At 47.8% G+C, this 14,215-nt stretch overlaps 1 protein-coding gene across 1 annotated transcript; it reads right to left on the bottom strand.

The window, feature by feature from the left end:
- Window positions 1–11,939: 11,939 nt before the first annotated feature.
- On the bottom strand, window positions 11,940–13,010 carry LOC137834340 (uncharacterized). Its single transcript, XM_068642398.1, has one exon. The coding sequence runs from the start codon at window positions 13,008–13,010 to the stop codon at window positions 11,940–11,942; it is 1,071 nt and encodes a 356-aa protein (XP_068498499.1).
- Window positions 13,011–14,215: the final 1,205 nt, after the last annotated feature.

Here is a 14,215-nt window from a genome sequence, read left to right as displayed (position 1 = left end):
CAACATCACATAAAACCTCATCTTTATACTTTCCTATAGCGAAGTTAATGAGGACTTGTTTATTCACCATTATTTCACCTACTTCACTAAGCCATTGTAATTTGTAGGGCTTGGTATGAGAGATAGTGGGTAAGGCTAACTTCTCCACAACTCTTGTACTAGCCACATTAGTGCAACTTCCCCCATCAATAATCAAGGAACATAACTTGTTGTTGATAAGACATCGGGTGTGAAAAATATTTTTTCTTTGAGTATCATTCAAAGATTTTGGAATTGTGCCCAACATACGTCTTACCATCAATAAGTCACCTTCACAAGGACTTTCACTCTCATTTTCACTTGATGGTCTAGAAGGTGAAGAATGCCTAGGTGAAGTGGAATCATGCTCACTAACTACAATGCCTTCATGCATGTACATACTTCTTTTAGAAGGGCAATTAGCAGCAATGTGACCATATCCCAAACATTTAAAACACTTTTGACTAGACGATTTAATTGGGGATTTAGGCCTAAAAGTAGATGGCGTAGGATCCTTGGGTTTGAAAGAAGAATCTTTGGAAGGATGTTTAGAAAAAGAATTTTTGGTTCTCCAAGACTTGGAGTAGTATCCATCATTGGAAGCATTTTTGAAAGAGTTTTTCTTAGCAAGTTGGGCTTCCACCTTCATTGCAAGATGAACTAAAGAGCCCAATGATGAATACTCTTGTAACTCAACAAAGTCTTGAATATCCTTCCTAAGACCACTCACAAACCTAGCAATCATAGCTTCCTCACTTTCCTCTAATTCAATTTTAAGCACAAGCGTTTCTAGCTCTTTATAATATTCATCCACATTTAGCGTGCCTTGTTGAAACCGTTGGAGTCTCAACATGAGGTCTTTCCTAAAATGTGGGGGCACAAATCTAGCGCGCATTTGATCCTTTAAAGAGTTCCAAGAGTCCACGGGAGGACCCTTGTGATAGATAATGTCCTTTACAATTCCATGCCACCATTTCATGGCATAATCACTAAACTCTAGGGTGGCTAGCTTAAGCTTATGCTCATCTTGGATCTCATGGATCTCAAATATTTGTTCACACTTAGCCTCCCAATCTAAATATACATTAGGATCACTTGAGCCATTGAAAGAAGGAAGCTTGACCGAAGGTAGCCTAGCCTTTGCATCTTGGTAGTAGCCATTGCCATAGTGAGGTCTCTCCCCTTGGTTGTGATGTCTATGTCCAAGGAATTGGGGTGGAGGTCTCCTTCTCCTATGCTCATCTTCATGGCCAACATCATTTGAAGAAGCTCTTGAAGATGGTCTATGAGAATGATGTCCATCATGGATAGAAGGAGATGGTCTAGATTGTTGGACCTCCATCTTTTGCATTTTTTCCTCCAACCTTCTAATTGTTCTTTGAGCTTCATGTAATTCACCAAGAATGGAAGCTTTGGAAGGAGAATTCTGCTTGTAGGAAGCATCACTTGAAGATCCAGCCATTTGTAATTAAAAAAAAACAGCAAACACACAAAACAGCAAACAATTTAAAAATTAGCAAAAACAGTGAGCTTTGCAATTGAAATTGCCGAAGTGAATTTAAGGCTGAAAAAGATATCACTCTCAAAGAAATAATGTTCTTGCTCCAATCTGATCTTGAGGCCTTGGAATCCTCAAATGAAATATGTCAAAGCAAGCACACCAATCTTAAGAGCAAACCACCACAAAACCAAAGAAACAATAAAGACAAACAAGAAAAGGTATAAGCAAGGAAAGGTAATTGCAAAAGGAAAACTATATGTAAGACAAACTCAAAGAGTAAGAATGAAAGACAATCAAGAAAATAAAGAACTCAATGAGAAAAGTAGGCACACAAAAGAATACCTAAGGAAAAGCACTAGAGTAGATGAAGAAAACAAAAAAAATTTAGCTACTGGAAATTTTTTTTTAATGCAAACTGTGTTTGATATTCACTGATTTAACTGGAACGTTGTAGAGCGAACTGGATTATGAAATTTATACCACAGAAACTTCAAGATGTTAACTCAAAAATGGCACTGGAATCAATTAAAAACAGTAAGCCAATTGAGAGAAATAAATTTTTTAAAATCACTGCCAGATTACCGTATTTTTTTTCGGCAGGAATGTACACTTTTTTTATTTTATTTATCATTTTTTGTGTACTTCATATTTTTGAATGATTCTTTTTTCTATTCTTTTCTAACACTTTCAATATCTCAAATCCAGAATTTCAGAATTTTACAGTACGTAAATCAATTGCAATAAGGAAAAACAGTAAGCACTTTTTTCAGAAACAGAGGAATCCTAATAGGAATAAAAAAACAGGATGATGAACTAGCAAAGACATAATAGAAAATGATGTATTGGAACTTGTATAGGTCTAGAATACAAGTATGAACTCAATGCTAAAAAGAAAATGCTCAAAGGATCAACATCAATTCAGAAAAAATATATGACACCAAAGCAAGAAACAATCAAAACAATAAAAGTACTACTAGAAGTAATGACATATATGGAATAACATGACTAAGACAAAACTTAACAAGATTCAAAAATTAAAAGACACAACACAAATTGTAACAAGTGGAAGGAAGCTTAAGGTAAACTCTAGGAAGGATAATGCCATTCCAAAAGAGCAACCATACTCATAAGAATTATGAGTGCCATAAACCTTTCCACAAACACTTGGAGCAAAAGAAAAACAGCAAGAATACTCAATTAAAATTCTAAAACAGAAACTTAAATTGCAAGAAATTAAAAAGAGCTCTTGAAATAAAGTGCACACAACTCAACAATTAACAAGAATGAACCTAAGACTCATGATACCACATGATGTGATTCCAATAGCTACATAGAACAAGATTCTTGACACTTTGAGGAATCACCTTGAGCTGGAAAATGTAGAGGCACTTTCTTAGAAGTTGGATCATGGTTCTAAGTTCAAGAACTCACCAATAACAAGTACCAAATCCCAAACTCATTTGGATGAACCAAATATTGTCAAATTGAATCAACAAATGAGAATGAAAAGAAGAGACCGAACAGAATTGAATTAAAAAATAAAAGTACCGAACAGAATTGTGAAGCAAACAGAAAATAGGTGCTGGAAAATTAAAGGAACCGAAACAAAAACAACTCAAAACTCAAGGCAACAAGAACAAATTGAAGAAGAAGAAAGGAAGGAGAAGAGAATGCTCATGAAGATGGAGGAATGGTTGGATGATCACGCCACTAGAAGAATGGATGCTCCTAGATGAGTGTGGAAGCCGCCACTTGAGGAAACCATGGTCCTTCAAGATAAGACTAGAGAAGAAGCTCAAAGCTCTCCAAATGCTCACTCCAATTTTGAGTATAGTTTCTTTAGATAAAATTCAAATCTGAATTTTACAAAGAGAGCACCTCTATTTATAGCCTAAGGTGCTGAAATGTAAGCTACACAAATTCAAAAAAAACTCCCTCCCAAAAAGCTTCTAGAATTTGCGCCAAAAACAAGGCATGAGGAAGGTGTGATCCTTTCTCTCACTTTGGCACCTCCTTATTTACTCCTACACCTATCTACTAATACACCCCCCTAAGACTCTTAACTAAAGACTAAAAGATGCTTTAACAATAGAGGTTTCTAATGTTTCCCTCTAAGCACCTTTCTAAACAATATTTATTTAAAACTTGGCCTTGCCCTTCATGGGATGGTCTTTGGGCTTTTGTGGGCTTTGGCCTTCTTGGGCTTGGGCTTGGGCTTGGGCTTTATCTTTTGCAAAGATTAACAAGAAAAACTTTAAATGTGAAGGCGAATGATCTTGTTCTTCATTATAAAAATCCACCTTTAGTTGATTCTCATCAACCCGCCTGAAGGATCATCCAGCAAGAAGAACCGGAGGAGGAAGTGAAGCGCGACCGACCGAGTGACGTTCGAAGATAATAGTTCTCCAAGTCCCCAACCTCGTTCGAGAACAAGTCAAATAACATAAATCACATTTAATTTTTATGTTATTTATTTTTAAAATTGTTTATTTAGTTATTTTTAATTGAATATAATTTATTATTTAATTTAAATAAATATTTAATTCATTTAAATAATTGAATATGTTATTGTCGGTTGACTTCAAAAACAAGCGGTGACTCCTCCTATTTGTGGTGGATTATGTGTTTCCCTTTGAATGCGGCTCCGTTGAAACAAAAGGGATCCTACTTGTTGATTGCACTCCAACGATGAAGTTAGTACATGGCTCATAGAAACAATAAGTAAGTACTTTCAGTCTTAGAAATGGTATTCCCCAAAACACTAGCACTCTCAGGCTTAGGTGTTATAAAGAATGTTTTACTATTCTAGACCCGAATATACTAAACACATCATCCACATTCTTTCGCTAACCGGGCCTTATACGCGTTAAGTATATAAATGAACCTCAACGCACACATACCTGAGACCCACTTCAATGGCCATCAACTCGACCAAACTACCAACCTGATCTACTTGACACAGGCGTCGATGTCCGATCATCGAACACTGAGCCCAGTGCTTTGGTCCAATACAAAATATGATTTATTATTAGCACCACTTACATTTTTTTCTTTTTTTTTTAATTTTAGTGAAATAACATAATCACATTGAATTTTTTTATGTTATTAATTTTTAACATTGTTTATTTGGTTATTTGTGTTCTCGAACTAGGTCGGGGACTGGGAGAACTATTGTCTTCGGATGTCACTCAGTCGGTCGTGTCTCACTTCCTCCTTCGGTCCTTCTCGTTGAACGACTCCTCAGGCTGGTGGGCTACCTGCAGATGGCACTCCGACGCTCAAGTCAGTGGGGTATCGTATTCGGCTGGTTAGAATACTGTAGATAATGACGTACCTTCTTCCTTGGAATGCGTGATATTTATATTACCTTGATGGGCCCTTGCTGTTGGGCCGGATTAGGGGGTTGTTTAGCGATTAGGGTTGCATTAGGTCGTTCCCTAACCGTGGGTTGACCTTTGCTAATTGGGTCAACGGTTTGACTTGAGCACCTTATGTCGGTCGGCCACATATGACACGTGGTCGACCTCGTACCTTAAAGTATGGTCTTGACGCATGGGTTGACCGGGTCAATAGGTCGGTCGGTCATCCCGGTACAGTTGCCTCCCAGGTTCGAGAGATGGTACAGCCGAAGAGTCTGAAGAATGGGTCTCGGGCGGATTGTGTAATGATGAGTGAAGTGATGTTTGGGGGCGCCTGAGCGACTGACGTGACGCGCATTAATGAGGTTTTTCCTGGGCGCCAAGCGATGCGAACCGTTGGATCAAACGAATCCAACGGTTGAGGTTCTTGCGACGTTTGGGATTCCGAGGTCCTCCCGGGCTATAAATAGGGGCTGGGAATAGTAGCGTTCCACGCGTTATCTTTGTTTGAGCTCCGACACCCCGAATCAATCAGACCGATCTCTGTTGCCTTCTTCGTTCGTCTCGAGGTTAGTTATGTCTGCTCTTTCCGAGTCCCCCCTGCTTGCTCGTCGTCTTCTTCGTCTTCTTCTTCTTCTTCTTCTTCTTCTTCTTCTTCTTCTTCTTCTTCTTCTTCTTCTTCTTCTTCTTCTTCTTCTTCTTTTGGTCGGGCTTCCCCGGTCGGGGATGTGGATTGTGTCCATTCTCCGACATTGGTGAGAGAAGACGCTGGTAACGCGTCGGACCGATTGGCCCCCTTCGAGGGGCCGCGACCCCACGTGGGGCCGGCCTGGGTTGATCCCCGGGTGTGTGAGGTGTCGTCCTCCTTTTACACCGATGCCTCCGTTGCTGAGTTTCTGGACGAGGTTCCTGTCCTGAAGGCTTCGGCTGAGGAGTCCTTGTTGGTGTTCGGTCCTTGTTCTTTGGAGGACCGTGTGTACAGGGAGCGGTCATCTACCGAGCCTCCCTTTTTTTTCATGTATGGTTTTCTTTTTTCGGACCTGCATGTATCTCTCCCATTTGATGCCTTTACGGCCGGGGTTTTGAAGGAGCTCAACGTGGCTCCGACTCAGCTTCATCCCAATTCGTGGGCGTCTATGCAAGCGTTCCGCATTGTTTGCCAGACGTTTGGGTTGTGCCCTCTCCCCTCCTGTTTTCTTCACTTCTATTCGTCGTACCCGGCCAAGCTTGCCTGTTGGCAATCGCTGGTCAGCCGGTCGGGTAGCGTGTGTTTCAAGCCCTTCACGGCCTCTTATAAGAACTTTAAAGAAAAGTTCTTTAAAGTGTACGTGGAGCCGGCCGGGACGCGCTATTTTTTTGACGAGGTCGGCCAGTCTCGTTTCCCACTTTTTTGGTCGAGGAGTCCGACGAAGATAACGGATTGGCCGAGGCCGGAACATCCGAGCGAGCATGAGCGGCTCGTTTTTGCTTTGTTTGATAGTCTCCCCAGGAAGCTCCCCGTCCGACCGCTCATGTCGTTGTACAATGCAACCGATCGTGCGGAGGCTTTCGAGGGTATGCTCTTTTCATGCACTTAGTTTATTACTTGTTGCGCTTTGCTCTGACCGATCGTTTCTTATTTGGTTTGCAGAAATCGCGAAGAGAGAAATCCCACAAGTCGTCGGGATGTTGCACTCGTTCAAAAAAGAATTGAACGAGAAGAGGGGGGCCACTAGCGCCAAGCCCCGCGCAGAGGAGGGTGCCCGGGCGGGGCCCTCGAAGAAACGTGGCCGCGAGGGCGGCAACATTGCCCGCACCGTGTGGGAGGCAAGACAGATGCCGACTCCTCCTCCTAGCCGGTCAGGTAGGAATGCTTCCCCCCCCCCCACTGATGACTTCAACCGTCCGATCCCAACGGCGGTGGCGGTGCCCATGCCGGCCTCTGGGGGTCTGCCCTGGCTTTGGTGGGGGGCGACCGGACCTTCAGGCGGGCCGTATCTTTCAGGTTGCCCCCAGGCCTTGAGGGGGAGATCAAGTCAATCCCCGAGGGCGACCTTCTCAATGGCGGCATTGAGATGATATGCCGGGGTCTGGTGCTGGCTAGGCGGGGGGCCGACGCTCGGAAGGGCCGAGTGGAGGAGCTTTCCCGCCTCGAGCACGAGCTGCAAGAGGCCGGTCATAATCTGAAGCAGGCCGTGGAGGCCAACACAACTTATGAAAAACAGTTGTGTGCGCAAGCTGCCGAACTGGAGCTGCGTCAGAACCGGCTGGCCGAGCTGGAGAAGGCCGATGCGGAGAAAGCCGCGGAGGTTGCTCGTCTCTGCAAGGCATTGGAAGCGGCCGACCATCGGGTCACCTTGATGGGGGAAGAGGTCGCGGCCGAGCGCGAGGAGAAGAAGGCGGCCGAGGCTGAGGTTTTGAAGACCATGGAAGATACCATGGTTCTGATCAACCAGAGCTTCGACCTGGCCGTTCGCCAGGCCGCGGTACTCTATGGCGGTCCTCCTCCTTCCGGTCAATTTGACCAAGACATGGAGGTCGTCGACGGCCGCTTGGTCCCTGTGGAGGCCGGCCAGCTCGCTGAGGAAGCCGATCCCGCCGATGCTGTTTTGAATATTGTAGACTAGGCGGTTTGGCTTTTGATTTTGAACCCTTGGGGCCGGGGTGTGGCCCCCACCTCTTTTTGTTTAATACAAGTGTTTTTTATCCTTAATTATTTCTGCATTTTCTGGACGAACGAGCCTTTACGAGCCGAGTGGGCTGGAATAATTAACCTTAAATCGTGGTAAAATTAACTAAGTAAAAAGAACTAAGTGACCGGTCGGCGGATGAGATCAACTGATTGACTTATGATAATTAAAACCAACCAAGTGAATGTAACGGACTTCGATCAGTCGGTCGTTCTTTAGCGAATTCGATTTAGACGAGTTTTACTGCTTGGGCGAACTTTGGTTCTTGCTGAACGTTATGTGTGTGCCGGGAGGGTATGCCGGTTAAGGCTGCGCTCTGGCCGAGTGGGTTCGGGAGGGTATGCCGTTTGGGGCTACATCCTGGCCGAACTGTGTGTGTTACGGGAGAGTATGCCGGTTAAGGCTACATCCTGGCCGAAATGGGTACGGGTTCGGGAGGGTATGCCGGTTGAGGCTACATCCTGGCCGAACCGTGTGGGTGACGGGAGGGTATGCCGGTTAGGGCTACATCTTGGCTGAATCGTTCGTGTCATTCGTTGTATGCACTTATGTACGAAACGCCTCATTAAAACCTCTCCGACCGATGGATCGGCCGGGCGAGGAAAGAGTGCGTATATTTTATTCATGTTTAGCTGAAATAAAACTTTAGGTGCGTGGCATTCCACGTCCTAGGTACAATTTTTCCCGACAGATGTTCCAAGTGATAAGCTCCACCTTCTCCTACTTCCCGGATTCGGAATGGTCCTTCCCAATTTGATGAGAACTTGTCGTCCGACTTCCTAGCGTTGCTGCGCATTCTCCAGACGAGGTCGCCTTGTTGAAAGCTTCTGGGCTAGACCTTCGAGTTGTATCTCCTTGCCCCTTGGAGCTTGCATGTCGCTTCGTGTATTTTGCTTTTATCCCGGAGCTCGTTCAAGAGGTCGAGGCCGACCGCCAGACTTTTCTTGTTGAGGGATACGTCGAAGAGTTGGCGTCGGATGGATGGCTCCCCGACTTCTACTGGTATCATGGCCTCGGTGCCGTACGTGAGGCTGTAGGGGGTTTCTTGTGTGGTGGATTGCGGGGTACATCGGTATGCCCACAAGACCTCGGGCAGCTCCTCCGTCCATCTTCCCTTGGCCGTGCCGAGCCTCTTCCTTAGTTCGTTCAATAAAACCTTGTTGGCCGCTTCGGCTTGTCCGTTCGTCTGTGGGTGCTCAACGGAGCTTGTGAGGGATTTGATGCCGAGGTCGTTGTAGAAAGTCATGAGGCCTTGGTCGATGAACTACCGACCGTTATCGGATATTATCGAGTGTGGTATGCCGAATCGGCATACTATGTTTTTCCACACGAAATTTTGGATGTTTCGGGCGGTGATTGTGGCTAGTGGTTCGGCCTCGATCCACTTGGTGAAGTAATCTACCGCGACTAGCAGATGCTTCGTCTGGCCTTTGCCTGGTGAGAATGGACCGATGATGTCCATTCCCCACATGGCGAACGGCCAGGGTGATGTCATGTTGTGCAGTTCCTCTGGTTTTCGGTGGTGGAGGGGGCCAAACTCTTGGCATTTTTGGCATTTCTTGACGTAATTAGCGCTATCTCCATGGACGGTCGGCCAGTAGTACTCTGCGCAGATTATCTTGGCCGCCATCGTTCGGGCTCCGGAGTGGCTCCCGCACGCCCCTTCGTGGATTTCTTGTAGCACGTATTGGGATTGTTCCTTGGTGAGGCACTTTAGGAGTGGCGTTGAGTACCCCCTTCGGTATAGGTCTTGGCCGATCATGGTGTACCAGGCGCACTGCCGTCTGATGTTCTTCTCTTCCCCCGGTTGGCATGTTCCGTGCTCCAAGTACTGGGTGATCGGGGTCATCCATGTGTGGGTCTCGGTGATTGTCATGCATTCGGCGTCACCTACGCTCGGCTGTGCTAGTTGCACATGGACGACCGATCGCTGGTGGCTTTGTTTTTTCGAAGATGCCAGGCGTGAGAGTGCATCGGCACGTTCGTTTTCCTCCCGTGGTATGTGCTGGACCGCCACCGTGTCGAATTTGGCCATGACGTTACGGACGGTGTGGTAATATCGTTGGAGGAGGGGCTCCTTGACCTCAAATTCTCCTTTGATTTGACCGACGACCAATTGGGAGTCGCTCTTGCATGCGACCTCCCGCGCGCTTAGGTCATTTGCTAAGTTGAGGCCGGCCAGTATGGCCTCGTATTCCGCTTGGTTGTTCGTTGCTTTGAAGGAGAACTGGAGGGCTTGTTCGATCAGTAAGTCCCCAGGCCCCTCGAGGACGACCCCAGCTCCGCAAGCCGTTTTGTTGGAGGACCCGTCCACGTAGAGGACCCATTTGGCTGAGGTTTCTGTGTTTCTGGGAGCTCGGCTGCGAAATCCGCCAGGCATTGGGATTTAATGGCACCCCTTGGTTCGTACTTGATTTCGAATTCTGAGAGCTCGACCGACCACCCTATCATCCGTCCTGCAAGGTCGGGTTTAGACAAAATTTTGTATATAGGATAGTTGGTCCTTACCCTGATTTCGTGGTTCTGGAAGTATGGGCGCATTCTCCTCGCTGTCAGCACCAGGGCTAGTGCCACCTTCTTTATCATTTGGTACCTGGTCTCGGCTGCATGGAGCGTCCGGCTGACAAAGTACACCAGGTGTTCTTCGCGGTCCACTTCTTGGACGAGGGCGGCGCTGACCGCTTCCTCTGATACCGCTAGGTAGACTACTATAGGTAGGTCTAAGCGGGGCTTTTTGATGACGGTCGGCGAAGACAGGAATTCTTTGAGCTGACCGAAGATTTGTTCGCACTCCTCGTTCCAGCTGAATTTCGAAGTTTTGCGGAGCATTGTGGCTATCGGCCTGATCCGTTCGGTGAGGCGGGGTACGAATCTGGAGAGTGCTGTTAGCCGGCCGAGCAGCTGTTGAATTTCTTTCAAGTTTTTCGGGCTCCTCATTTCTGTTATTGCTTTGCACTTGTCAGGGTTCGCCTCGATCCCTCTGTGGGTCAGCATAAAGCCGAGGAACTTGCCACCTTCAACGCCGAAAGCACACTTCTCGGGGTTAAGGCGCATGTTGACTCTTCTTAGGGCGTTGAAAACTTCTTGTAGGTCTTTTATGTGTTGGCCGCACGAGTCGGACTTCACCACGATGTCGTCCACGTACACCTCTACGCTTCTGCCGATCATCCCTTTGAAAATCTTGTCCATGAGCCTCTGGTAGGTAGCCCCGGCGTTCTTTAGGCCGAACGACATTACCTTGTAGAAGTAGTTTGCGCCGTCCGTCGTGAAAGCCGTTTTACCTCTATCGCTATGGTGCATGCTGATTTGGTTGTAGCCGGAGTAGGCGTCTAAGAAGCTCAATATTTTGTGACTGGTCGCTCCGTCTACGAGCCAGTCAATGTTGGGAAGGGGATATGAGTCCTTAGGGCACGCCTTGTTGAGATCTTTATAATCTACGCACATCCGCCATTTGCCGCTTGACTTTTTGACCATCACGACGTTGGCCAGCCAAGTGGAGTATCGTGCCTCGGCTATAAAGCCGGCTTTTAGGAGCTTCTCGGCCTTACTTCTGGCGACCAGCCGCTTGTCCTCTCCATGGTTTCTTTTCTTTTGTGCTACTGGGCGGGCTTCTTTATACACCGAGAGGCGATGGGTGATGATGTCCGGATGGACGCCTGGTACGTCGGCCGTCGTCCAGGCAAAGAGGTCTACGTTCCTTTTGAGAGTTTGGTGAACGAAGTCCGCATCGGCGGCGGCCATTGCCGTGCCTATGCTCGTATACCGGTCCTCCCCGTCGAGTTCGGCTTGGCGTAGCTCGTCCTTGGCTTCATGTCTTGGCTCGACTTCCCTGGGATCCAGATCTGCCATGGTGATGCCCTTCTTTGGTTGGGGTGAGTGCCAGCGAGGGCTTCTCCCACGGCCGGCAATCTTTCGCTTGGGTGAACGGCTGCCGCTGGGCCCCTATTGTGTAGGCTCGACCCGCAGGCTTTCGGCGTAGCACTCTCGGGCGACCTTTTGATCTACATGTATCGTCAGGATGTCGCCTGAGAGGGAAGGGAACTTCATTGCTAGGTGGGGTGTGGAGACGATCGCTCTAAGCTTGTTAAGGGACGACCTGCCGAGGAGGATGTTGTAGGACGTGTTGGCGTTTATGACCAGGTATCTGATCTTGAGGGTTTTGCTGGCCCCTTCCAGGCCGAACGTTGTGTACAGCTCTATGTAACCCCTCGTCCCTACGCGTTCCCCCGAGAAGCCGACCACGTGGTCGTGGTAAGGCATCATTTCCTCCTCTTGTATTCTCATGGCTTTGAAGGTCTTCCAGTACAATATGTCGACCGAGCTCCCTTGATCCACAAGGGTCTTCTTGATCGTAAAGTTATCGATATCGACCGATATCACCATGGGGTCGTCCTAGGTCGGGTCTATCCCTTTGAAATCTTCGTCTGTGAACGTGATTGGTGGCATCCTTGGCCGGGCGGAGACGAGGTTTACTTGGTGGACGGCGAGAAGGTGCTTCTTGCGTGCGCTGTTGGTACTGCCTCCGCCACCGAACCCTCCGGCTATGGTGTTAATCACCTCTCGGCCTCTGCGAGTGTCGGTTTGTGGGGGGTCGTCTCTTCGTCCCCGTCGGTCTCCCCGCCTGTCACCTTCTCGTGGGCCTGGGGGGGTTCGGTCTCTTCTTCTAGGCGTTTGCTCCTTGCATGGGGACCGACGCGTCTCCCGGGTCCCACGCACAAAGCGTCTGAGGTGCCCGGCTTGAATGAGTTCTTCGATTTTGTCCTTCAGGGCTTGGCACTCTTCGGTAGAGTGGCCGGTATTCTTATGGTACCGGCATCTTTTGCTGCGGTCGGCATTTTCTGGGCTCAAGGCCCTTCGGAGCGGTGGTATTAGCTCGGCGCTCAGGGCCTCTTGCAAAATTTTGCTCCTTTCTGCGTTCAGAGGTGTGTAGCGGGAGAAGCGGGGTCCACGATTGTCCCTTTTCTGGTCCCGACCGGTTCGGGACCTTCCTTGCCGCTCCCTATCCTCCTTCTTTTCCCCGCTTGCCTCGGCTCGGGCGTTGTTTCTGAATTCACGAAGTTCCTCCAGCTGCATGAATTTCGCCGCTCGGCGTTTAAGATCGTCGAGGTTGGTAGCAGGCTGCATGCACATACTATCGGCGAATGGGCCGGGTCTGAGGGCGGTCAGCATGTGATGCATCGCCACCTCAGGGCTGAGGTTGTGAATGCTCATAGCGGTCTTGCTGAACCGGTCAATGAACGTTCTGAGGGACTCCTCCTTCTCTTGACGAATGCCGACCAGGGCTATGGATGTTAGATGGTGGGGGCGGCTTGTTGCGAACTGGACGTCGAACTTCGCTATCAAGGTTTCGAAACAATCTATAGAGTGTGCTGGGAGCTTGGTGAACCAGCTCAGAGCGCTGCCCTTTAGAGAGGTTGGGAAGACTCGGCAGAACACTGCGTCGTCCGTGGTGTACAGGCTCATGGGGGTCGTGTATGCGTCCACGTGTTCATCTGGGTCGGTCGTCCCATCGTACCGATCCCTGTTGAAGCCTTTCCATTTGTCCGGCAGAGGGGGTTTCCATGACATGGTCGGTGAAGGGATGGCGCCGGTCCGGACCCGCCGGAGCGGTAGTGTTGATTGTCTTGCTGGGATGGGACTCTCCATCCATTTCCAGAGTGAAGTCATTCTTGGTGTCTTTCTCGGCCTGGAGGCCGGCCCCGGTGGCGTGGGACCTGCCGGCCTGATTGGTCATGGCGAGGGACGACACCCCCTCGACCAGCTTCTTCATCCGCTTGTTCTCTTCTTGGAGGCTTTTGATTTCCTCCTCGTTCTTCTTAGCGGCTTCCTCGTGCGCCTTCCTCATCTCTGCTAGTTCCCTCTGAAGGGCCATCATCATTGCTGTCTGCTCTGCTTCGGTCATGCTTGCCATGCTGCGGGTTGATACCATCTACTGCTGTGGTTTCTGTTGGCTCTCCTCGGCCCCACGGTGGGCGCCAATTGTTCTCGAACTAGGTCGGGGACTGGGAGAACTATTGTCTTCGGATGTCACTCGGTCGGTCGTGTCTCACTTCCTCCTTCGGTCCTTCTCGTTGAACGACTCCTCAGGCTGGTGGGGTACCTGCAAATGGCACTCCAACACTCAAGTCAGTGGGGTATCGTATTCGGCTGGTTAGAATACTATAGATAATGACGTACCTTCTTCCTTGGAATGCGTGATATTTATATTACCTTGATGGGCCCTTGCTGTTGGGCCGGATTAGGGGGTTGTTTAGCAATTAGGGTTGGATTAGGTCATTCCCTAACCGTGGGTTGACCTTTGTTAATTGGGTCAACGGTTTGACTTGAGCACCTTATGTCGGTCGGCCACATATGACACGTGGTCGACCTCGTACCTTAAAGTATGGTCTTGACGCATGGGTTGACCGGGTCAATAGGTTGGTCGGTCATCCCGGTACAATTTGTAATTGAATATAATTTATTAATATAATTTAAATAAATATTCAATTATTTTAAGTAATTCAATATATTAACTTTAAATAGTCAAAATAAAAAAAACTATTTTATTGAAGTGAAGGTGGGCTGAGTGGACAAGTGAAGTGGCTGAGGTTCAAATTCAAATTCAACATATTCTTAATTTTTTATTGTCTTTTGTTTCTCAATTATTTTGTTTTCTAATTTTAATGAAA

Source organism: Phaseolus vulgaris, chromosome 5 (assembly GCF_000499845.2).
Source record: "Phaseolus vulgaris cultivar G19833 chromosome 5, P. vulgaris v2.0, whole genome shotgun sequence".
Classification (NCBI taxonomy): domain Eukaryota; kingdom Viridiplantae; phylum Streptophyta; class Magnoliopsida; order Fabales; family Fabaceae; genus Phaseolus; species Phaseolus vulgaris.
Note: the sequence above shows the minus strand (reverse complement) of the source record. Positions and strands in the feature narration are given on the sequence as shown.